At 37.5% G+C, this 26,174-nt stretch overlaps 1 protein-coding gene across 1 annotated transcript; it reads right to left on the minus strand.

Annotated features, from left to right (window-relative positions):
• Positions 1-1,298: 1,298 nt before the first annotated feature.
• Positions 1,299-24,760, minus strand: BCLAF3 (BCLAF1 and THRAP3 family member 3). The gene is made up of 11 exons (XM_010170407.1): positions 24,720-24,760; positions 22,115-22,693; positions 21,106-21,771; positions 17,602-17,780; positions 16,852-16,966; positions 16,603-16,666; positions 15,647-15,765; positions 14,263-14,377; positions 8,377-8,472; positions 3,753-3,908; positions 1,299-2,046 (listed from the first exon to the last, which is right to left on the minus strand). The coding sequence occupies exons 1-11, from the start codon at positions 24,758-24,760 to the stop codon at positions 2,017-2,019; spliced, it is 2,160 nt and encodes a 719-aa protein (XP_010168709.1). The 3' UTR covers positions 1,299-2,016.
• Positions 24,761-26,174: the final 1,414 nt, after the last annotated feature.

Genomic DNA, 26,174 nt, shown 5'->3' on the forward strand with positions numbered 1-26,174 from the left:
GCAGTTTGTCCTATATCATATATGGTTTCACTTCTTAGGTGTTATACAGTGCTTTAGCACATTCAGGAGCAGTGTGAATAGCTTGTCAGCTTGAGGGTAAACCTGTCCTCATCTGCAGGGTAGTTGCAGCACTCCCCTGCCAGCAGGCTGCTCAACTGCAGCTATTCCACATTTCCTTTGGGTTGACTCACTTAACCTGTTGTTTCAATTCCTTATTTGCATCTCCCAGTACATCTACACAGGATGATTTTGCCAGTTTCATCACTGCCAGCATAAGTAAATAAACATTTTCTTATCTGCCGAAAGGTCCCTGCCTCTATTTGACCAGGGAATTCCTTGCCTTTAGCTTCCCATTTTGTGTATGCATGTCAAAGTTACTGAAAAACTAGTTGAATCATTAATGATTGTTACTTAAACTGAAAACTTGGGTTTTAGAAAAAAACCATCTGGTGTTATGGGCATCTGAATGCCCATAACATCAATGAATGTGGCACACTTCCTGCCTGCTTATTCACTAAGCAGTACACCCCACAAATTTAAGTGATACTATTTTTTTTTTCTGAGCCCACCTACACTTTCAAATAGTCTCTCTACTGAAGGCATTGTGGAAAAAAATGTTACAAACAAAGCATGCAGAAATCACATCCTGACTTTCTACCCAAAAACCAGATTTTCTCTTCTCTGCATACACCTCTACTCAGAATTCTGATCTACTATCCACAACAGAGATCAGCCTGCATTCTATATGGCTAACACTGTCTTGGAAATAATGGAAATATATTAGCCTGCATATGGTGAACAACTTTTTTCTTAAAAAAAAAAAAAAAAAGAACATCTCTGAAAACTACTTGCTATGCATCTTTTAATTTACCAGCAATAAAAAGTCCAAACAAATCTGTAATACATACACACAACCCTATCATATATATTAAGGCAAAGGCTATGAACACCAAATGAGCACAGCATTGTTTCTAGCCGTTTATAAAAAGAGTTGAGCTATTAGAGTTTTGCACACAGCACAACAACGTTGCAGCACAGCAAACTTCAGAGAATTATTGGGATTTTGAACAAAGTTACAAGCTATTGGCATTTAAACCAGTTTCAATTATGAATAGCTTTGTTAGAAGACATGCTTAGAAAAACTTACGTTTCTTGTTTTTCTTGTAATTAAATACTTCAGGCCCCAATTTCAGAATCCAGGAAATCACCAAGTCACCATTTATGACGAAAAAGATTAGAGAACATGTGGCTTGGTCAAGAATGTCATACACCAAAAAAATATAATGAGACAGAATCATTTTGAATACAGACCAACTAATCCTCTAACAAACCCAAGCATGCTTTCAGTGCAGTTATAAGCTACTGCTACAGTACGTTACATACCTGCCTGTTACCATTCATTTTAATCAAATACTGAAAGTTGTCCCAAGATTCTAACAATTTACAAATGTATATACAGATCAGAAACCAAAGTATATTATTAAACTAAAGTAATACAAAATACTGTTTTACAGAAATGACTGAAGAGAGGTGTAAGATCTATTGCACAACCTAAAAGGTCATTACTTGGAAAATCCTGAGCTAATGTGCTATTACCAAACAATTCAGGCACTTTTTTTTTTTCCCTCCTTTTTTTATTATGTAAGCAATAAATTTCAACATATAAACTTCTGGGTATAACAACTCAAATTCCATCTGTAACATCATGCTTAGAGAAAAAAAGTATTCAATAAATAAGACTCCCTTCAATGACTTCTTTAACTTGAGACTGGTATGCAAAAGGAACTAAAGGTACATACTACAATGTTTCAATTCAATACTGTACGTTAAAAGTAATTATTAAAACTGTAAAAAAGTCCTGCAGCATTCCACTACTGAAAAATAAAGTTATTTTTAATCAAGAAAGCTACAGAGTTAGTTCCTTTATCCTATTTAAGTCTTGACAAAGTTGTCAAAAAATGAACAGATGCTCCCTTTGCTGTGTTATCTGTTTCAACTTCAGGATCACAGCTCAGTTCAGGTTTCTGTTGCAATATTTAAATTTCCCTACAAAAAAGAAAAAAATAATCACTGCTGTCAAGTTGTAACAGTGCAAAAATCCTCCCAACAGTAAGTAAGTACTATACTACACATATAGTATGTAACATACAAGATCCTTTCAATTATGGATTGAAACAGCACAACTGTAGAGATGATACCTTAGAGGACGTACATGCATAATTATACAAAAAGGTGAAATAAACATGTTAACACCAGCTTAACAGATCTCAAGGACAAGTTTATCATTACAATAGGAAAAATATGGGAAATGCTAGAATCTGAAGAGCAGTTTTGTTTTATAAGAATTAGCCAACCAGCAATCAGTATGCAGTTAAGAAAGCGGATGTCATACTTATTCATCAGGATTTATTTTACTTTAACTCAAAGATACTAAAGTTCTTCATCAAGTCTTAAAAAAAAAAAAAAAAAATTCAGATCTTATTATGGTTCTCTAATTCAAATCAATCTCCAGCAGACAGATTGTATTAAGCATGTTTTGTAGGTTCCAGACAATTATTGGAGAAAAGCTCACTACAACAAAATTATGGCACTTCCACTTGCCCATTTTACAAGGCCATCATTTTTGGAATAAATCCTTCTCCATCTATTTTCCACTAATTCCAATTCAATTTAGCCTTCAGAGATCGTACGTCTCAGAGTCCACACAAACGTAAAAGGCATTCACCAGAATGCTTCTGTAACAAGTGACCAGTTTACCTTGTCCAAAGTGTTTGGTTTTACTTTCTTGGTGGTTTTGTTTGGTTGGTTTTTGAGGGTTTTTTTGGCTGGTTTTGGTGGAGGTTTCTGTGTTTTGCTTTTTTCCTCCACTGGGCTGTAAACTTGAGGTTTGTTGAAAACAGCTCTAAGAACTAATGCTTCTGTGCTCTAAGAACTGAAATCTAATCCAACTACAAATACTTATGCAAGTGTATTTATTTGTAGCTAGGTGGACACAGAATTAAAAAACAAACAACAATTCACATAGGAACACAGAACTCCAAGGGGCTATGTAGGTCATCTAATCCAATCCTCTGATGTCACGAGTAACCTCATACTACTTTGATCACACTTGATCAAGTCTAATAAAGGATTTAGAATGTTTTAACTACTGATCCTCACAAAAGCTGTAACGTTTTATATGGTTCAAAAGTTCTTCTGTAGTTCAAGATTATTGTTGTGCCATACACACTGCAAGTCAAAAGTTATCATAAAACAGATTATTTCAGCCTGAGCTTATCAAACCATTTTACACAGACACTATATAGTGTAGGACGCTTTATTCGGAACAGCACTCCAGTGTGTACTTAAAGCACAGAATTAATTTAAGGTAAAATAACAGAGAAACGACATAGTAAAAAAAAAAAAACAATACCCTTAATGTTGATTCAAAACCATAGCCTAAGAAGACGTAATATTTTCACACAGGGTGCCACTTTCTCTTCCTATCAATAGGAAGAGAGATCAACTGAGCTCAAGGAGAGATTACTGAAACAGAAGCAACCTCTGATTTACAATTACCCAAAGCAAGTTTCCATGGAATAACCATGGAGGAAACAGTAGTGCAGAATCAAGTTTGCCTGTAAAGTACAAAGAGCCAATATTCCAGAATATCCCATCCAAGTTATTCCATGGGGATTTAAAAATTTGAATGGATCATATGAATATTCATATTTTATAAATGGCTTAGTGAAAAATAAATTAATCTAACTTACCTTTTCTTTCCTCAAAAATCCATCTCTGAATTTATTAGTGGTAAATCCCCTTACACCAACAGAACGTAACCGCTGGTACTTAGCCTGAATGTATAAACCCTTCTGTACTAAGCCTGATTTATAATGGGATTGCAAACGGCCATCTGCAAAGTTGCTCTGTAAGGGTAGGGGAAGGGAGGGGGAAAAAAAAAAAAAAGTGTGAAATGAGGGCACCAAAACTCAATACTTTATGTTTAGTTATACACTTTTACAGTTATACACTGTGAAACTTAACAGTACTAAACAACAGAAGCGTGCATTTGCAAGTGTAGAGCTTCTTCCTTTCCTACTTCATGTTCCTCAGACCACTAGCTACCATGCAGCTCAAAGAGCTGTTGAATTGTACTTACTGCTTACAACATCTGAAATTATCTCCCCCATAGAAAAGATAAATGTATTGTACAACATTAACATTTTTTCAAACTTCAATGAAAGTTAACCTGTATCAACAAAAAAGTTTAAGACAGCATCTCACTATTTCTATCAAATTCAGTGATGTTAGGCCTGCAGTGAGCACACACAGCGAGTCTAGAAGTCAAACTACACAAAAGTCAGTACATATATTTTTTCCTATAGTTTTAAACCATATGTTCTGAACAAAGTCTCCATGCCTTTGTCACCTCCACACTGAAATACTGTAAACTAACCTAATGCAGGAGCAGAGGCCACAGATAACAAAAGGCTTACAGGTGAATGGCATTCTCAATACACAAAAAGAATAGAGCAAGATCAACACTGACCACAGCAGTTAAAGTTATAAAAAGGTTTTCATTCCTAAGCACCCAGATCTCCAACAACTCTCTTTAGAGCAAGAAAAGTCCCATTTATCCTAATTTCAATAGTTTTACAGTACTGCTGTTCGAAGTTTTCCAACATGGTTGTAACAGAAAGAATTCCTGTGTATCTGTATCCTTTAAACTGAAAGGTTTTTCCTCTCCCAAATTTAAACAAACAATGACCTTCCAGCTTAAAAAAAAAAAAAAAAAAGGCAAACAAATATATCACAGAAATAGACTTTTTGAGCATGACTAAATTACTTTGGTAAAATCAGTTTCCTTCAAGAAAAAATCACATGCTCTGTGGTTGCAATAAGTTTGGTACCATTTTTCCACTGCGTTTTCCACTGCGTGGCTGGTGAACAGTTAAGAAAAGACTGCACCAAACAGAAGTTGCTTTCTGTAAATGCCAAGTTTTTATTTCACAAATAATTTCGCTCACCTACTATGTAGGAGATAACCAAGAAGCTGGCCTCATCAGTCCCCCATGGTTACTCTTACAGTGCTTGTAGGCAGAGGACACTTGCTGAAGGCTATTAAATGCTAACCCCTTTCCTGAGTCCAGGCACAATAGAACTAAGTGCAAGTCAATTCTTTAAGTATATGCCTACCATAGGGAAAACTGAGGGACATTTTTAATGCTGTATTAAGCCCCTGAACACGGTTAAGATTAAAAGTTCCAACTTCCTCCACAGCTCCTGGGGCTCTTTGCTTTGACATAGGTGGCTAGAAAGCAGGCCTTAGTGGTCTGCCACTGCATTTGTATGGCAACAAGCAAAGGTGCAGAGCAAACAAGAGGAAACAGGTACAAGACACTGAAAATGAGATTACACACAGCTTAAATGTGCCAACTTAAGGATCTACATGTTCTGTAAATGGGGAGAGAGGGGAATAGCAGTGTTATTCATGTGGAACAGAATCAGTTGTAGACAAGGTTCACATATTACACGTACATTTGGTATGTAGGCACTGCAGTCACACATAGCTTAGAGCAAAATGAGGTAATCTAAGGTGTGTGGAAAACATCATTAACTTCTGCTATAAAGTAAGAAAAAGTCCGCTAAAGTGGCATCTAGTTTTCCATTAAGACTATTTTATAAATAAAACTAATTACAATGCCTATGAACCAATGACCCCAAGCTCTGCAGTGAGTCTGTATGAGCAAATATGTGCCATTGCACTGGGCATGGCTGGGATGGAGTTCATTTTCCTCACAGCAGCCTGCATGGTGCCATGTTTTAGATTTAGGACTAAAATAGCACCGGTAACACACCAGTGCTTTGGCTATTGCTGAGCAGTACCTGCACAGCACCAAGGCCTTCTCTTCTTCCCCTACTCTGCCCCTCAGCAAGCAGGCTGGGGTGGGCAAGAACCTGGGAGGGGATACAGCCAGGACAGCTGACCCCAGCTGAGCAAAGGGGTAGTCTGTGCTGTAACTCCTCAGCAACAGAAACTGAGGGGAGGGGGCTTTGGAGGAGACAACCATTGCTTGGGGACCAGCTAGACATCAGTCAGCTTGTGGGAAATGGTGACTGACGACCTTTGCATCACTTCTTTTTCTTCCTCTTCCTTTCACTTAAACTCTCTTCATGTCAACCCATGAGTTTTCTCACTCTTGCTCTCCTACTCTCTTTCCCAGCCTGCTGGGGGAGGAGGGGAGCTGAAGGGAGAGTGGGCAAGCAGCGGTGTGGTGTTCAGCTGCTGTGGCTGGGGGGAACCCACCACAGCCATTAATACACTGAACTGTGTTAAACAAGGAATAAAGTTTAGAACTAAAGATTACCATGCATGTACCCACTTAAAGGTTGGCTTAGTGATTCATTGCAAAGTGTCATCATAAAAAAGACCTTTTAAATTTCATAAGATTTCTCCAGATCCTTTAGAACTGCTGTTCTAAAATATCTTTTTTTTTTTTTTTGAAAGTTCAACATACTGCAAGACCATATGTTTTTTTAAAAAATACTCTGAATAAACCCTCATTTTTGCTTATTAAGTTAAAATGCCCCCATTTTATATACCAAGAAGAAATGTGGAGGGGTTTGGTTGGGTTTTTTGGAGAGAGGCAGAGGAAGGAATGTCAGGGAATGGGGCTGTATGTGTGCAGTTTTCTGGTGGAGTTTTTTGTTTGTTTGTACATTTAAAAAAAAAAAATCAGTCAGGAAAGCCTGCTGAATATAGAAGATAGACAAATCACCTTCCTGTTTCCTTCAACAACAGCATGGGAAGGAAAACCCTCTATGTTATGCAGGAGGAAACAATGTTAAAAAAAAAGTTGATGAAATTAAGTCAAATCAGCACTGCTATTTCCATGGTAACTGTAATTGTGCTACACTCCTATGCAAGTTGCAATACGAGTGCATGTGCTATTTGCCCTACAAATATTGAAACATCATGGGACAGAACATCAGATACAGCAATATTCAAGCAACGTTCAATATATATGTATGTGATGACAACTTAAGTGGACATTTGCATGCTTGCATAATTTCCAGAGCTGTAGACTGATGTAAATGAAGGCAGCCTTCAATTTTCTTTGTATTACAACAACGTCCAACACTGCCTCAGTGATATGGCAGGCAGTGCTAAAGATCCTCCCACCCTGCCTAGGTTGCCAATACAGAGGGGATATTGATTAAGAGGCTACGATGTCTTTAGATGTTAAAATAGTTACATCAGGCTGATACTTTAAACCTGTTAACTTCAGCTTGGAAAAATACTTTTTTTCATCAGAATAAAGTTAGTAATTTTTGCTAGCATTAGCTTAACTATCTGACTAAGATTGACTGGCAAAGCACATCTAAATGGGAGAGTCTGAAAGCCTTTTTATCCAATAGTTCTCTTATGTTTAGTCTGAGGGGGAAGTAAAAAAAAATAACCAAACAAAAAACTTCACACCTACACCTCCTCCTTTCAAAGTGTCATCCAAAAATGCCAGCTACTTAACTTAGCCGTCAAAACTTTACTTCAGTTTCACTATCTACAAAGCAGGAAAGATGACTGCCTATTCTGTGTGCCTATTCTCTCTTGAGAACACGCTTGTTAAACAAGTAGGGGTAATTTAAGGGTAGAAAATGAGTGCAAGTTGTTCTAGATTTGAATAATACTTTTCCAATATAAAGGGCTCTAACTGGATCCATGCTTGCCACTGTCAGCAGAAAAGGAAGAAAATGTTTTGTTTTTCTGCTGAACCCATGAGACATTTTACAACCAAAAGGCATTAGAAAGCCACTGCACGAACCCAGGAGGAAGCACAGTTGCTCACCTCTTTACTGTCTTTAGACCCTGAGAGTAAAGCCGCGCAACTTTTAAATATTTTTTTCAAAATGCATAGATAGCAGTATGCAGGGTATACACAAGAGATTAGTTCCTCAGAAATCCTTGTACAAAAAGGACTAATAGAATAACAGTAATATAATTTTGAAAGCAATACAATTCATGTCTCCCAGTCTTGGGAAATAGTCCAGGCTTCCGCATGCATCAGGTGAAGGAAGGAAAGCCAACCAGCTTGGTTTTTTGATAGATGAGCTTTCTGGTCATTGTCTGTTTTCTGCAATTCTCATCCTCAACTTTGCAGTTAACATTTATTTCAACTGCACAGACACAATACTGGACAGCCTTGTTTAATCCACTGCCAGCCCTCTTCCTACTAAAAGCTAAGCCTCCCATTATTTCATCTGAAACAATCAGGCTATAATGACACTATTTTTCATGGCACTCAATACCTTCAAAAATGTGTCTCCTGTTACCAAACTCAATAGGATCAAATAATCATTTAATGTAACATACATCTGATAAAAGCTGATCTGTACCTTAAAAGGTCTTCTGATGGGGCCTGCATTTTCAAGGTGTCCTCTAAAGCGTCTGTAAGGGTAAGTATCACTTGGTTTTGAAGAATAGTAAGAATTCTAGTAGGAAAACAAAGTTGTTAGCTTAATGTTACTAAATTATTCAAGAAAATATACAAAGTTTCCAGGTTATACTAACAAATATTGCAGATCTCAATCTTGTAGCATTTGACACAATGACACTATTTGAAGGAATCAGAGTAACCAGAACATGGCGCCTGGAGTCCAGGCTGGCTGAAGTGATGGCAAAGCCCTCAGGAGCTGGAGATGGTACAGACCATCCTCCTGGAATATTATCTTCTTACGGAGATCTAAGCTGGTAACAACCCAGTTAAAGTTCTCCACGCTCTCGCCCCCAGAACAGATGCCTCAATTTGCACGCAGCAAGTGCAGCAGGCAGACTGCTACAGCAGTCATCCCTTGAGTTAGGGATGAGGACAACAACATGAATTCTCTGGACAGCCATTAGCATACGGTCATCATAGGTGAGCGTATTTTAGAGGAGACACATGCACACACGTGTATCACATATACACACCACTGCAGCAACAAGACAACTAATGTGTAGCACATTGGTCCTTAAAAGATTCTACTTTTAACTCTGTAGTACAGGAGAGCATTTTGAAGATCATTTGCCTGCCACAGAAATGCAAGTGATTTCAAAGGCAAGTGGTACAGACAAGTGGTATTGAAATTGTTGTGTGTCAACACACTGAGCAGCTGCAGTCAAACAGCCAAGGTTGCCTAAAACAAAGCACTCCCTCCAGCTACTTTGGTCCTTAGAAGATTCTACTTTTAACTCTGTAGTACAGGAGAGCATTTTGAAGATCATTTGCCTGCCACAGAAATGCAAGTGATTTCAAAGGCAAGTGGTACAGACAAGTGGTATTGAAATTGTTGTGTGTCAACACACTGAGCAGCTGCAGTCAAACAGCCAAGGTTGCCTAAAACAAAGCACTCCCTCCAGCTACTGTCCTACCTGTGTATTTTGGCCCCTTCCCAAGTTCTCCCATGACAGCTACCTTGAGAGGATGCATATAGCCAAAATATCATTCTTTTCCATCATTGCATACAATTATAAATATTCACAGAAAAATTCTATACTGGCATATACTATGTTAAATTCATCTAATGCAAACACAATGGAACTCTCGGCAATCTTTTTTTTTTTTTTTTTTTTTTTATGGTCCATCATTGAATAATCAGTGTTCCAATGTTGTTGAACTCTGGTTTTTGTAAGGAAATTTTAACAGCTTCAAATACATTTTAAAAAGAGCCTAAGAAGATAACTCCCATGAAATATTTCATATATACTAACATCTAATAATAAATGCAAGTGCATGCTTTGCTGTTTACAGAATTTCTGTTCACTAACAAAGTACCAAGCCTTTCCAGTGGCAGAAACACTTTAGGATATGCTTTCTAACACTGTAATTAATCAGGAGGACAGCTATAAAAACAGTGTTAGAATCCAAGTTAACTTTTAGCTGGGATTTAAACTAGCTTTTTTTTTTTTCTTTTTGAGAATGTTACTGCCTACAAGTCAAATATTTAGGTTCTTAAGATGCCTTGACAAGAAGGGATTCATCAGAGAACAGAAAGAGAGGAAGAAAGAATTCAAGAATTTATGAAGTGAGATTAAAGTAGTCAAAATGGCTTTTCCAAGGAAATGGTATGTACAATTAAATAGAGGAAGAACATGTCAGGAACTTCCTTGTTCCCTTCCTGTTCTAAGAATATGAAGATACACCATGACATCAAATTAACTTTCTCCATACAACACACAATTAGATCAGGAAGCTCCCTGTTGAAGTACACCCCCCTTATAGCTGAGAAGTCAGCAAGATGAAAAAAAAGAAATAAAAAAAAAAAATCAAGACAATTTTCTGTTATAATTAAAAATAAACCTTTGGGAACCAAAAGAAAGCTTGTCTCATCTAACTGTGGATACACCCCTCCGCAACCCCACCTCCCTCAAGATTCAAGTACATTGATGGAAACAAAAACATTAGAACTACTTAATGCAAAGATACACCAATCTACTCTTCTTCAGGAATTTCCTAAGCCATAGGTTTTAAATGAAGAAAAAAAAAAAAAGAAAGAAAGAAAAAAAGGGAAGCACAAAGAGGTACTTATTCTGATCTTCTACTCTTTAGCTATCCTCTTTTTGTCAAGAGGGTACAAAGCTAGATGGACATTCCTTACAATCAAGTCTAGACATTTATACCTTCAAGACACAAGTTCTTCTGAAGTTTAAGCTCAAGTCCCAATTATTGAAACGTAACACAAGGAACACCCCCCTTCAGTGGCCTGCTGCAAAAGGTGCTCATACCTTGCACTGAAAAGTTCATATTGGTTAATTATGGGACCAAAAGTAGATTAACCAAGTCAATACCATTTCCATGTTTAGTTTTAACCCAAATGACTAACATTGTCTATTTAACAAGAGAGCAAAAAGTAGTGTTAATATCACATTTTGATAGTTTACTGTAAGGACATTTTAATATAGAAGCAGTTTGGTTGGAAAAGACCTTTAAGATCATCGAGTCCAACCATAAACCCAACACTGCCAAGCCCACCACTACATCATGTCCCTAAGTACCACATCTTTTTAAATCCCTCCAGGGATGGTGACTCCACCACTTCCCTGGGCAGCTTGTTCCAACGCTTGACACCGCTGACAGATGTTGCAGTAGTTTTTCTGTCCAATACTCTTAAAAGTTACTTTTGCCATGTTTTCTGAGCCTTGGCACTGTTATGCTTGTCATTTGAAACCTGGCTCTCTGATGTACTTTTCTCTCAATATTTACCTGTAAACAAGAGCATATAAACTGAGAGGAATGTTGAAGGTTAGAGTTTTTGGTTTGGATTTCCAAGGAACTCTCCCTCAACAAAAGTGGTAAGAGATGTCTATTGTGTACTTTTTCATGTTTCCCACACCTTTACAATTTTGCCCATGCAGCGTGCTATTGCTACATCTCTTCTGCAGCACAGAACAGCTTCCCACAAGAAATGGAGAGCTCGGACTGTGAAACCAACTGAACCAATATCTACCAAGAATCTGTAAGACAGAGCAAAACTACAAAAAGTACCTTTCTTATTCAGCAACTGCTATCTTAGTTCTTGCTTATGTTTCAAACTCTTTTTCCACGTATTGCTGTGTCTGAGATATATATCCTTTTTTGGGGATGTTTCCCATTTAAAAAGGTATGGTCAACCCAGCATCAATGCTCTGGTGACCCATCAAATAAATAACTTCTTAAATCCAATACACTGTTCTCCAAACACTGCCTTTTAGTCATGGTTCCTACACTTTTAAAGGTGCCTAGCAGTGTTCACATCTGAACCGTACTATTCTGATACAAGACTCTTCGAATGGCAAATTCCAAACATTTGTCCTCTTGCAGAAAGCACCTACAAGTGGCCTTTACCTTCATTTCCAGCTCCCCCCACCAAGGCTGCTTTCAGCTCTACTAATATTACATTTCCAAACCAAGTAGCAGCAAATATAGTCACGCAGCTCTGAACTTACTACAGAAAACCTACTCAACACAGAAACGACACGTGTCTGAAATTACAGTTGGCTGCCTGGATGCCACTCCACTTAACTCCCACAACAAACACTAAAGCAGTGCTAGCAGCTCACACATATGGAGGTCAAGCCTGAGCTACTGCCCACCAGGATAAGCTCTCCTCCAATTGCACCCAGTCCCGAAGGACTCCAGCAAGGAAAGCCATTTTGAGCACCATACATTCTCACACAACGTGTCCAAGTGTCATGGGAAATGTCACACTACTGGAGGTAGCTTACTTGGCTGTATTATTTGTACTGCCTCAGATATGAGTTAGCTGTATTAGTGATCTGCTCTGCCCAGGAAAAGATTACCCACTTTCTGCATTACTTTACACATTGAGCATTAGACATATTAGATAAACAGGAGCATTAGACATACGAGATACACAAGAAAAGAGAATAAGAATCAAAAGTCAAGAACAGAAACACAAAAAACAGAAGAAGAGATGCAATTACAAAGTGCCAAATAATGTACTGTGGACACATCTGCAACACGTCTGTAAGCCCTCCGAGCCAGCTGGCAAGCATTGTTTAATTCTATTTTTACTGAAGAATGTGGATAGCAAACTGAAGTATCTTATCTTCCCACTTGTCTGCAAGCCAGCTTCTGCACGGCTGAGTTCATGAGAAGTCATTCCTTCTTTAGGATGCCTTGCATTTGTAATATCCATGCTTCCATAGCTCCTGTTGTTCTGAATGGAAAACTCCTCACTGCAGTGCAGGACTTTCTAAAAACTGCTTGTTTGCAGTTCACTATTAGATATCAAAATGCAATCCAACTCCCTTTTTACTTGCTATTACTATATTACTTAATGATCAATTAGTAGTTTCTGGGGACTTAAATCTTAGTCTCGAGTATCATTTTTTACTCTTAAAAACTTGTGTTGTTTTACACTGAAAGATTCACTGTTGTATCTGCAAGGCAGCTAGCTACATTTCAGTGATGGTCAGAACTTTGACTAAATAAAAGCTACTTTTGATGGACCTCAAAAGTTTCACAGTCTTTTGGAACCCTATCCATAGGGTATTAATTACAACATATGAAGAATGACAATTTACATTAGTAAATCCTCCTTTTTTTGCACCAATCAGAAAAATAAAAGTTATGTTTTAGAATTATACTGCACACATTAATAAAAGCTTTTCTGGTCTCACCAGTTCCCCAACTTCAACAAGCACAAACACTCAGAAATAAGACTACATTTATTTAGAAGGAATTTCCCAAAGGAGACAAATTTATTTCTGCTGAACTAATATAACCACCTTCCCCGTTTCACTATTAAAGTACATCACAGAAAGACAGCCTGATAAATGCAGTATCAACACAGATAAGCTATTCCACTGTACAACCTTCCATCTTCAGGAACATTATTTCAGACATTTCTAATTATTTCTGTGATTTGTTCCTCATTTGTATTTGTTTTTAAAATAAGAGCTTCCCAGAACTTTTTCCATAATGAGGAGAAACACTGGTTTAGTAAACAATGCCACCTACACAAAACACGATTCAGACTTTCCCTTCCAGTTGCAGGAGAGTACTCTTTTTATCAAACTGTTCCACATTACCTCAGGTTATCTGCTCAATAACAAGGCCTTCTAATTTATAGCTCAACTACATCATTAAGTGGAAGAAATGCAGTATTACATACTGCATTTCTTTTACAATGCTACAAGCAATATGAGTTTTTATTTCATTTCATATTTAATTAAGAGTATTTATATAAAGCCCCTTATTCAATTAATTTCAGTCAGTCATTTTGAACTCAGAATTTAGTTCAAAAGTTTAGTTTGACCTGTTCCTGCTATTAAATGAGAGATCTAAAGCTGACAACCTTATTTCCAGACTAGCTGAAAAAAAGTTTTGATTTCACCCAACATACCGATCTAAACTAGCTCTCTGAAAAAACAAATCCCTGGCCAACTCACTATTAAGTTATAAAAAAGAGTAGCAAAGTTGTTATGGAGTACTGCACAGGTGTGCAAAAGCAAAAGTATTATTTTTATTGTATCAGCATTTGGCCATAAAAGTTGTTATAGCTCACTTGTATTAATCTATGCTTCAAAAGACATCTGAGGAAGTACTCTTGCACTAGAACTGTGAAATTATGAGTAGTTTTATTGTTGAGCAAAGTCTGAAGATAAAGCCTCACCTGAAATTTAACAGGGCAAAACACACAGATTGTTAATTTACATCAGTATAGACAATGCAGCAAGAAATGAATTATAAATGTAAGAACAACAAATGCAGAAGCTACTAATTCTACATTTAGGCTTACCAGGTGAGGTTTCCCAATAAATTTCCTGAAAGGTGGCTTAATGAACCTCATAGGCTTTTGGAAGCCATCAAGATGAGAGTTTTGTAATTTCGAAAGACTGCAGCTCTGTTGGTTCCTGATGTGTATGTGTGCGAGAGAGAGAGAACACAATTAAAATCTAAAGCCATAGCATATTAAAACCCTGTACTTTGACCTTAGCCTAGCATCTGTATCTCTTAGAAGTGCAAAGCGATGTGTTTTAAGTAATTTAAGGACACTCGACAAATGACTAGTCCTCTGACTAAACTCAAGTCCAAGTTGCACAGAATTATACAGCAAGTTGTATCCTCTTATGCAATGACAAATTAACAGATATTCTGCCCCCTTGAAATCCTGGCCATGGAAATCAGGTTTCCCTGGCTCACCCCACTAGGCCTGCATGGTTGGTCATTGCTGCCCTCCGCTGGTTGAAACGCTTTCTGCACTTCAGCAGCTGTTTTACACTGTACTGTCTTTATACAGTTGTACAGAACTTCGCATTTCCTGAAATCCCGAATCCGACAAGAACTCAGGTAAATAGCTAGATGCTCCAGTTTCATCCTTAGCAAGCAGGGTGATCAGGCTTTGGACTTTTGCTTGATTAGATTTGTTTTTTTACTGAGCACGTTGCTAATAAAGATGTGTCCATAAACCTCTAAATAAAATATATACCATGAAAAGTAACCACCAGAATTCAAAATCCATAGTTCATGGAACATACAGCAGCATACACAAAAGGCAAGCAAGACACTAACCGTGGAAGTGGTAAATAAAAGCCTTCCCAGATAATCAGGCCAAACATACACCAAAGACATAGCAACAGGTTTATGAAAGGCTATATGCAACAGTCCAACTTTTTTTCCACTTGTTAACTATTAGTTGTTTTGTTTAAAGAATCTCATATAAAAGAATTATTTCTTCTGCAGCTTCACAAGTCAGTTTTCCCAAGTATGTCTGCACTGCCATTATTTGCCATTACAGAGTGCATTTAAAATGAATAAAGAGCAGCACATTAAGAGCAATCTGCAAATCATTACTGCAGTGTAGATACATTCCACCACGCTCTTGCAATTCTTCAATCAACATTTCTTCTAACACAAAAAAAAAAGTCATCAACCAACCTCACAACATCCAAAGGGAAACAGGATGACTGAGGTTAACAAACATCTCTGGCCCAAACACCTTTAACAAACCTGTTGGAGGAATTCATAGCAGTAGAAAGCTATTCTAAAAATCTAGCTTTTCTTCATAAAATTATCCAAGAATCAGAAAAATTCCAATTCTTTGTTGATATTCCACATAACATTATAAAACAACCAGGGCAACACAACATCATCTTCATCCTAGATTGTTTTTTGCTAATTACCTTGGAGTTATACTGTCTACATGAAACATTCTCTCATCTTCATTCTTCAATCTCTCTTTTCTTCTCCTTTCTATATCATGCCGTAGATCATTTGGATCTTCTAATACTCTCATAATGTTCTAGTTAACATGAAGGGTTAAAGTCAAGTTAGCTAGTAATAACTAAACACTGACATGATTCTGTCCTTCAGGGGTTGCATTCAGTATATAATCTTGTTAATGTAGTTCAACTATCTGCTTACAGGACAGATGCACATCAACCCAAAGATCCAAAGTCCAAAACAGTAACCAAAAGTAGTCCTAAACAATTATCCTTTCTTGCACCATCTGTCTTTTTCAAAGTTTCCAAACAACAGTGCACATAACACTGGAATTCTGCATGGAGTTGCCAAGGCAAAAATATTCACATAAATTCCAGTAAATCTTACGTTGTTCTACTATTCTTAGTTAAATTGAATCTCCACATACCTGTACTATAAAAAAACCCAACTAAACCACAGTAAGCCTGGCTTGAAAGGTGAAGACAAAAAACCTTATGTCCCTGGATGAAAGCATGGGATGAAATGGCATTCCGAGGAATTATGTGAATGTTGGGCCATTCAAACATTACAGTAGAAGAAACATTAAGGCTTTTTCTAATCTCAGAGGTAAACTAACAGCCACTTGTCAGTCACCTACTTAGTATTTACACTATTTAAAAACAGATGGATGTTGAAGCAGCAAACGACACTCCAGCTACTCGGCAGAACACACCTGCATTTTACTCATCAGTGAACACAGTCCACTTGCACCACTGCGGTATTTGTAAATATGCTTGTGTGCATTTTTTTTTAAATAGTAAGAATTACTAATGGTCTTCAAAGCATGTAAAAATTACTTACCAATAGGGGAAAGTGTTGCTTACATCAATATCATTTTAACTTACTGTTTGCCAAAAAAGTTAAGTAATCAAGATACCTGGGGAGTTTCAGATGGCGCAGCTCGTTTGTTCTGGAGTTCTGCTAGAGACATGTCAATCCTCCTGGAACACAAAAGTATTACATAAAAAAAAGGTCATTACTATAAATAGCAAAAGTATTACTGACCAACTACAGAATTCTTTACAGACTACAGCCAGGTATTTTAAAGTCCATGAAAAAAACCACTTTACCTTGTGTAAAGTCTACTGAAGATTAACAACCTTAATGCAAATAGTACATCAATTACCTGTGAATTTCTGGATCCAAAGGTATTTTAACTTCATTCACATTTGCAATTGGTTTATCCTTAATTTTTGAGAACCGTTCATGTAGAGTTATGTCAGAAGACGTAAAGTAATTTGCTGTGAAGAGATATTAAATACAAGAATGTTTATTTGTAGTATTTGAAATGTACAGTGGGAAATTGTATCTTTTAAAAGATTAACTCTTAAGGACACCAAGGTAACTTCTGAGATTAAATTTCAAAATATTTCCACTTGCAGCTAGGCCAGCCTGAGACATCTTTCTTATTAAATAAGATTAAGCTGAATAGAAAGTTAACTATTTGTCAGCTTCGTAGTAGAACTCAAATGACTAGAATCTATAAATAAAGCTCAACATTGAAAATTATGCAGTAGTCTAAAACACTAATCTGAAAAATAAAAGGAACTACACATAACTAGAAAGTTGTGACTACAGGAAAGTTCCTTTTTCTTCTCTTGTTTCCTAAACAAGGAGGTTAGTCTTAAGTACTAGCCTAAAATCCTTTTGACCTTAACACTCCACAATAATGCCTCTATTACGGAATGATACAATCATTCTCCACCAAATCCTCAACCTGCATTTTCCTTAAACAATACAGAACAAAGCTAAAATACAAATGAAGCCAAAGGCAAACACCTGAGACTTAGAAGGACAGCATATCTAATTTATTAGATTTGGTTTTAATAATCATAAATACATAAACACATACATATACCCCAAATATTATAGCCACCTTTTACTTGATGGATAATTGTGATTATTTCCTGAGTAAATTCTCTTGATGGGTCATTTTCAACACTTTGTGTTATAGATTCCATGTGTTCAAACACCGGATGAAAATTTTCAGTTTTCTTGCCAACAGCAGCGAGATCGTGGGACATCTGTCTCTCTGTAGTATGACTAGAAGCAGTCCTAGAATAAAAAGTTACAGATATTGACTTTAAAATATTCACTATATCTGAAAACTTCAAATAGACAAGTAGAACAAAATAATAAATTAAGAAGTTCATTTTAGGAATAAATGTGATGAAACCGAAATCTCATTTTGTTCCTTTTTTAATTAAAAAACTCATAGGGCCATAAGGAAGAAAAGCTCTAATAAAATACAAAGAGATATGACTATACTCTCAGGGATCCTTGTTTCAGTGAAGCAGGTAGTGCAAAATTTGTGAAGTTTAAACTTAATTCATTTAGATTACCAAATAAAGGCAAATGAAGATCCTGATATACTACTTCAGTATAATTCTGGAAGGCAACTACATGTGTGTCTGTCTATAAGGAGCTACCAGACAATTTTCAAGAACAGTTCAGCAATGTAAAAATCCTACAGCATTTGGGAACTGAATCATCACCTGAGCCTCGTCAAACAGCTTTCCAGTAGCAGTGTGTGAACTTAAGAACGTGTTTAGCAACTTTGTATTAAATTTTACTCATTCTAAAGAAGTTTACACCCCAAATGGTTGCATTTGCTGCTTAAGAATTGTTTTGACAAGGAAGCTAACACTTTAAAAATTCTGTTGTTGCAAGGAAAATTCTTGTCATTTGGACAGATAAATTGAGGACTCAAATAGTCCATGTAAAAGCTTTTAGAATAAAGACTTAATTAGCTTTTAGGATAAAGACAACTGCATGCATCAGTAGAGGTTAGGGGCTGACCTGCTGGAGAGGAGCTCTGTGGAAAAAGACCTGGGTGTGCTGGTGGACAGCAGGTTGGCCATGAGCCAGCACTGTGCCCTTGGGGCCAGGAAGGCCAATGGCATCCTGGGGTGCATTAAAAAGAGCGTGGCCAGCAGGTCAAGGGAGGTTCTCCTCCCCCTCTACTCTGCCCTGGTGAGGCCACATCTGGAGTACAGCGTCCAGTTCTGGGCTCCTCAGTTCAAGAGGGACAGGAATGTTCTGAAGAGAGTCCAGCAGAAGGACACAGAGATGATTAGGGACCTGGAGCATCTGTTGGACTAGATGATCCCCTGAGGTCCCTTCCCACCCCTACCACTCTGTGATTCTGTTCACTGTGCATTCTGCAAAGTGATCATGTCCCTGCCCATCCTCTATTTGAAACATACAAAACTAGAATTTCATACAAAAATTATATTAGAAATAACCTCTAGCAGGTGCCAGAAGTCATCTATTTGCCACCAGTAAACTGGAAATAAATTCATACAAGAGGGAATCCAAACAATCTCAATCATAGATGATTTGAATTATCTACCTGCTGCCCAGGTTTATAGGTATTGCTTCTCAGCTGACTGATTTCAAGTCACATGTTTGTTAAATGCCTAAAGCAGGCAGCACAAATATTCCCAGTCATCAGCTTCTGTAAAATTAGTGTTCTCATCTTCAAAAAAAGAAAAAAATTAGCACTTGCTGAGGAAGCAAGCCTTCCACACACTAAATTAGCTGTTATCAGTGGAGCAGTTTTTTCAATTTGCAAATAATTACCACATCCATTGTGCATGAGTTTCAAAAGCAACAGCAAGAGGCTACTAGATACAGGAACTGCCCTGTGGGCTTGCAACAAAACTCAACGATAATTAAGTTAATTTTCCTCAAATTATCATTCAGGAAGTGAAATGATTGTCCTACCCAGGGGAGGGGGGCAGGGGAAAAGGGGGAAAGGGAGGCATTACTCCACTTCCCTTTCCTCAGTCTTTAATATTAGCCCCCTATGTGCAGACAGTAACTTGCCTTTTTAAGTCTTCATTATATTACTGTCCTGGTTTTGGCTGGGATAGAGTTAATTTTCTTCCTAGCAGCTGGTACAGCCTTGTGTTTCGGATTTAGTATGAGAATAATGCTGGTAACACATTGATGTTTTAGTAGCTGCTAAGAAGTGCCTATCATAAGCCAAGGGCTTTTCAGATTCCCATGCTCTGCCAGTGAGGGGGAGCATAAGAAGTTGGGAGGGGACACAGCTGGGACAGCTGACCCCAACTGACCAAAGGGATATCCCATGCCATGTGATGTCATGCTCAGTATATAACCTGGGGGAGGAGTTGGCCAGGGGAACTGTTCAGTGCTTGGGGACTGGCTGGCCCTTGGTCAGCAGGTGCTGAGCAACTGCACCATGCATCACTTGCCTTCCTTGGGTTTTATTTCTCTCTCTTTTTGTTAGCTTCCTTTTCATACATCATCATTATTATTATTATCATAAGTAGTAGTAGTATTTTTTTTCATTTCAATTATTAAACTGTTCTTATCTCAAACCATGAAGGGGGGGTGGGGGTTGTTTTGTATTGTTTTTCAATTCTCCTTCACAATCCACTGTGACTGTGTGATGCTTAGTTGCCAGCTGGGATTAAACTATGACAATTACATGGTTTTGAATATTGGAAAGGGAAAAAGAATCGATACAGATGTTTCCTCTTGGACCAGGCAAAATACCTTTAACAGGAAGGCTGATCATTTTGGAGGGGAAGGTAATCCCTTCCAAAAGGCATTACTGCCATTATATGACATTATTGCCTGCAACAGCAAAGCAACAGCCCAGAAAAGCCTGCAAAAAACTAAACAAACCCAGGTGTTTACTCTTTACTGTGCATCCATCACCTAGATTTTCATAGTATTACCACTTTTGTCCAATTCATCTGGCACTGGGAATGCTAAAGGCAACCACAAGTATTACACAGGAGATAAACAGAAGCAGACTACTCCTTTTCAGTTCTGATGCCTCAACATATTGCCACTTCATTTGTTACAACAGTAAATAACATAACCCAGGGATCTCTAATTTTTCAACAGCTTCACTGAACTTGAGATCTTTAACATCTGAATGCATGCCTGAGATTTATGTAATTTAAAGGTTATCTGATTTTTAGAAGAAATGGGGAATGACTCAGTCAAAAAAATGCCATCATATTCCAGAAGAAAGCACAGGACTAGGCTTTTCTGCTTTTGTGGGGGGTTTTTTAGGGTTTTGGGTTTTGTTTTTTTTTAAAAAAAAGTTACACATTTACTTATAAGCAACTTTTAACTACAGGTTTGCATCAGGCATATCTGCTCTCTCCATTTCCTAGTGTATCTCCATGAAATGAACTGGGGGGTTTTTTGGTTTGTTTTTTAATAAGGGTAGACTGTAAGTTTCCAGTCTGGGCAAGTTCACATTTTAAACTAAATAAAATCAAAAAGGTACAACCTTAGTTTGTCCTGGTTACCTCTTAAAGAAACTGTGCTTTCCTCCAATATTCAAGAACTGTAAAGAGATGGGAAGAAAGAAGAAGAGGTGAAGGGAAACCAATACCTGTACTTTGTAACCATTTTCTTCATATCCACTTTGATTGTGAGATGTTCCCTCTCACAGTTGACATCTGACATTTTCACATCTGAAACAGTACGACTTGCATCACGCTGGCTATCGGAGGAATCTACTTTTTTCCTGAATTCCCCTTCTTTCCTTACTCTTTCCTTCGGTTTGTTTTTAAAAGAGCTCAGATCAACATCCGTTTTGGAAGAGTTAACACAAGCATTGCAGCCCTTCTTTGAACTATATTTAACAGGTACTTCCACATGCCCTTCTTCAGTCCATCTCCCTCTTCCACCGCTAAAGTAATCTAGCTCTTTGCTATTCTGGGCACCCTTAGAAGAACCGTATTTCTGGTCTTCCTGCTTCACATACTTCTGAGCTCTATCGTCCGAAAAAGGCTTTTCCCCATCCAGGTGCCTGCGCCGTTTGTGGCTGTACTCATAGGCTATCTTTGTGACAGAACCCTCCGAGTACTCCCTGTCAGCCGATCGGTGGGACTGGGCACCCAGATTTCTCTGCTCCTCCTTTTCTTGGTAGGGTGGAAAAGAACGTTCTTGCTTCCACTTGGAATTTCTTGCTACTTCTCCACCGTCATACCTCTCCATTTCTTTAGCCCTTTTAGACGTGTGCCCATATTCTCTGTAATCGTGATCTTCAGGATACCTGTGTTGACATAAAGCAATTTACACTTGCACTAGAGAAGAAAGCGAGAACTTATATGTGCAGAATGTTGGACAGCAGAATGCGTGGCAAGTTAACCCATAATCCCTCATGCCAAGGTACAGATGTGCAGGGGCTCTTAAGAGGGAAATATTATCCTTTCATACTCTAGCCATCAATACGATTTACTTAAAAGACAAATACTTCACTACTACCAGTCGCCCATAATTAAACTACAAAGTGGCCAACGTGTTTCAAGGTGAGTATCTTCAACTATAATGAAAACAGACTTTCACTTGAGGCTTTACACCACAATACCCAGGTTTTAATTATTTTATTCCTATACCTCTTCTGTAAAGAGCTCCTTGCTGTAAATTCATCAGAAACTCTTCTGGGTGACTGACCATACTTCTCTTCATGTAACCTCTGGTGCCTCAAGTCATCTTCATGCCATTTTCTTTCAAGTTTACATGATGCCCCTAATGGTCTATGAAAAGGTTTCATGCCTTTTTCATTTCCAGTCACTTTGTAGTGCTCAAACATGTATCTGTCTTCCATTTTGTGTTGGTAAAACGGACGATCGTGCTCTTTATATGGTATTTCTGAGTATTTTGGTGGTAAGTGGCATCTCCTATTGCTTTCAGTTCTTTCAGATGAATGTGTTCTGTAGGGCTTATGACTGTAAGTATCTTCCATGGGAAGTCTTTTCATGTTTGGTGAAGGTGACCTACGTTCATATATTCTCTGGTGGTTATTTCCATACGGTGCAAACCTGGAATTGCTTTGTCCATATTTTTCATCTTCCATTCTCCAAGGCATAGGCTTCTTTGGGTCCTTACGAAAACTTTTGTATTCACAGTCATAATTCATATGAGCATGCCTTTGTCTATGGTGCTCTGGACTCCTAAAGGCTGGAGATAAGGACCTAAGGCAAAAATAAAATCCACTTTGAGTAGCACCATTAAACTGAATCAATCTCTTAATGAGAACATCTATTTCCTAAGGAAGTATAATTTAGGACACAATTTTAATCAATTGGTAAAAAAATTAAAAACAATATATTCGAAGAGTCACTTGCCTGGCTAGAGTACCAAGCTTACATTTACTCTGTTGAAAGTTTTCATAGTAAAAATACCTACTTGAAATAGTAGTAAGTCAATTTTCTCTCTTTGTATTTTTTAATTTAAAACTAAAAATAATTTCATATACACGAAGTTTCCACTACATTGAAAACAACTGTTATACACATTTTCGCACTTCTCAAGCATTCTCTACCTTTTTAGTGCCAAGAAGAAAAAGGAGAAGGAAAAAAGCATATAAAGAAATGCAAAAAAAAAACCAGAAAACACTTCTCAGGTTTTCTTTGCATGCCAAAACAACCCCCAAAACTAACTGAAAACATTATAAAATACCCTATTTAAAATGTCACACAGGTAGGCTTTTTCCCACAGAAAAGACCAAATTTGAGAAAGATGTTTTGGTCTTTTTGTATAATTGTGTGTACATATACATACATGTATTCATATGCACTTCCACACTTACTGCTATTTTTTTAACAGCAAAAGCTACTGCTAGATTCAATTACTAAGATCCACTCAATTGTATCACTCAGCTTTGTAACCTACAGTTAGAAAAATGAAAGCAACCTCTTAAAGTTTTTCACTAAAATCTCCTTAAATAAAGAAAAAACAGCAGAAGCCACTATCAAGAACCAGAAAGTAACCCCAGTTCTGCTTATATTCAAGTATTCACTCTACACTCTCAACACAGTTGTCAGTAAAAAGACCAAAAAAAAAATCTAAGTTGAAAAAATTCAAGTCACTTCTGTTGTACACATATTGCAAATGTACAATTTGGCAAAACTCTTTGCTCGTTTCTGCAAATGAGTTCAAGCTCAGGACCACAGAACTTCATAAAACTCTAATGGCCAATTTCCAACAGCACCCACACTGCTGCTGCCGCCGCCCCATTTTGTTCTGGCTAAGGCTCGCACTTTAATGAGAGCTGGAGCATTCCTCCCTGCCCTTCACTCAAAAGACACATACACAACTATCAATCTAGTATGGAAGTAGATAGGATTTCTCTTTTTAAAAACAAACAAAAACCCACATACATTTTTCTGTGTTATCTAACAAACTCCCTTGGTCTTGGCCATCACAAAACAGTCTGTTCAGAAAAGCAACCCAAAACCAGCAAAAAAGTAGTTTCACCTTACACATTAATAGCAACTGCACACAGAATACACAATTATAATTGTATTTCAGCCTCCTAGTTCTAACACCTCAAATTGTCACTGCAAGTCCTAAAAATCAGGTAGGTAACTAACAGCATGAAGTAACCTGGATGTTATTCTGGTGACATGCATCAGTGACACATGCCACTAGGCTAAGGGCCAAGAAGAAGGGGACCAACTCCCATGTTTTCAGTTTGCTTTATGCTGCAAGGCATATCTAACTGTGCTGAAGATCAACTTGTGGATCAGCCCCAAAAGCTCAGAAAGCCTGAGGTGTTTGAACTAAGATTTTTATTTTTTTTAAACAGTCAGTCTGGCCCTCCTCGCAGACCAAGAGGCAAAACAGGAATGAGTTAGACATTAAGTGCACCAGGTGGTGCTTGAGTAAAAATAACCTTAACTAGTTTGGATTTTGTGCTTAAGGTAGTTCCAAGTCCCAAAACATATAAGTTGAACAATGTTGTCAGTAGACAGCAAAACCTTAACACCTCATAATAATTATAAATATTAAAATTGTGATATAATAATAATAAAATTGGGAGTTGGGAAAAATTGCAGAAGGTGTTCAAACTGGAAAACAAATCATAATTTATAAAATACACTTTACAAATTGCAATTCTGGATGCAGTTTTCTTAAATTCATGCAAGTTTTAAGTCCTAATTATAAATCCTTATATAGAGCTACATTTGAAAACATAAGTTATAGATAAGTATTTACCTTGGTTTCCATCGTGGTGATCTTGATCTAGATCTTGTCATCTTCTCACGTGTTTATATGAGTTTCTTGAAGCTGTAAAAATGATACAATTGACTAGTCTGATAACAGAATCACACTACAAATTGCAACAGGGACAGTTGTTTTTAACAAGTTCAGTATTAGATGCTTCAAGGTTGGGGAGAGATATATTTTTAGGATGTTTTATTTTTGCCTCCAATTCCCATTTTAAGGCAAGTAACTTTTTTCCTAATTGCTGATCTTAGAACACAGCTTATTTTCTTTATAAAGATTTAAATATTTGACCATCGCCCCCTTTCTCTGTTTTGTAATGCTGTCTGTTCACTCTGGTTTTAAGTGTTAATAATCTCAGGAACAAGCTGCAGCAACTGAAAAAAAAATGGTGTAATTGTTAGTATGTATTGAATGCTACAAATGACAGAGGGGGGAGAGACAGCCAGCTTCAAAGTCAAGTTTTTGAAGAAAAATGTTTTCCATCAAGTTATATTGTAAACTTCATATGTACCGAAATTCTAATTTGTAACATACACTGATATTTTTACATGGTTACAGACCTCCTGTAAGCTTTAACTGCTCCCTCAAGTCTTAACTACTGTATCATCACACACTTCACCCAAATAAAACCATGTATGAAAGATCACTTTTCATTTTCATAACTTGTTAATAACCTACTACCTAGACATGCATTTAAATATACAATGGATGCACTACGACAGAAAGCACTGCTCCTGAATCCTGGAAGTAGTTGTGGGCTTCCCTTCTCATAAAAGCTATAGAAGAATGAGAAAAATACAGTGGAATTCTACCCTTTTACTCTTCTTTGCAAAGAGATACTAGAAACTTAGAAAACAGGTGATGAAAGGGTATACAAACTCACCAGTGACATGACTGGTGAAGAGGAATGTAACAATTATTCATTATTTAGCAAACACGAGGATTAAAGAATGAAATTATCAGGTAACTGGTTAAAAGTTGGAATTGGAACCACATACCCATGCCTACAGCTTCTAATTACCACAGGATGCTGTGGAGGCCAGAAATATAAATAGACAGAAAAACAGATCCATCAACAGCTCTGAAATTAATGAACAACCAGTCACTTGAAACTGGAAGAATACACCCAGGTCAACGTTGCTCTATACATGCTCTGGTATTTTCTGTAAGTATTTGCTCACAGACGCTTATGGAGACAGAAAACTAGTCTGAACTGGCCAAGTACGGACTTTTTGACACTCCCAGTGCTCAGTTTACTTCTTGAACTAAATCTTTTACCTGACCAACTAAAATTGAAAGGAAAGAGAAAACATTAAGCTTTAAGGCACGTAAGAATCCTGGAAAAGTATGTGTGCACCCACATGCTTGACCCACTGCCTCACACCCTCCCCCCAATCAAAAAAAACCCCAATACCCCTTGCTATATCTGATTTTTTGTATGAT

The sequence above is a fragment of the Antrostomus carolinensis genome, unplaced genomic scaffold (genome assembly GCF_000700745.2).
Source record: "Antrostomus carolinensis isolate BGI_N321 unplaced genomic scaffold, ASM70074v2 scaffold24226, whole genome shotgun sequence".
In the NCBI taxonomy this organism is placed as follows: Eukaryota; Metazoa; Chordata; class Aves; order Caprimulgiformes; family Caprimulgidae; genus Antrostomus; species Antrostomus carolinensis.

Coding starts and splice junctions, on each gene's coding strand:
- BCLAF3 (XM_010170407.1), bottom strand. CDS start 24,760: ATGACAAGATCTAGATCAAGATCACCACGATGGAAACCAAG. Junction 15,766..16,602: donor CGCCATCTGAAACTCCCCAG/GTATCTTGATTA, acceptor CATGTTAACTAG/AACATTATGAGAGTATTAGA. Junction 2,047..3,752: donor GATTTTTGAGGAAAGAAAAG/GTAAGTTAGATT, acceptor TCTTTTTTGTAG/GGAAATTTAAATATTGCAAC.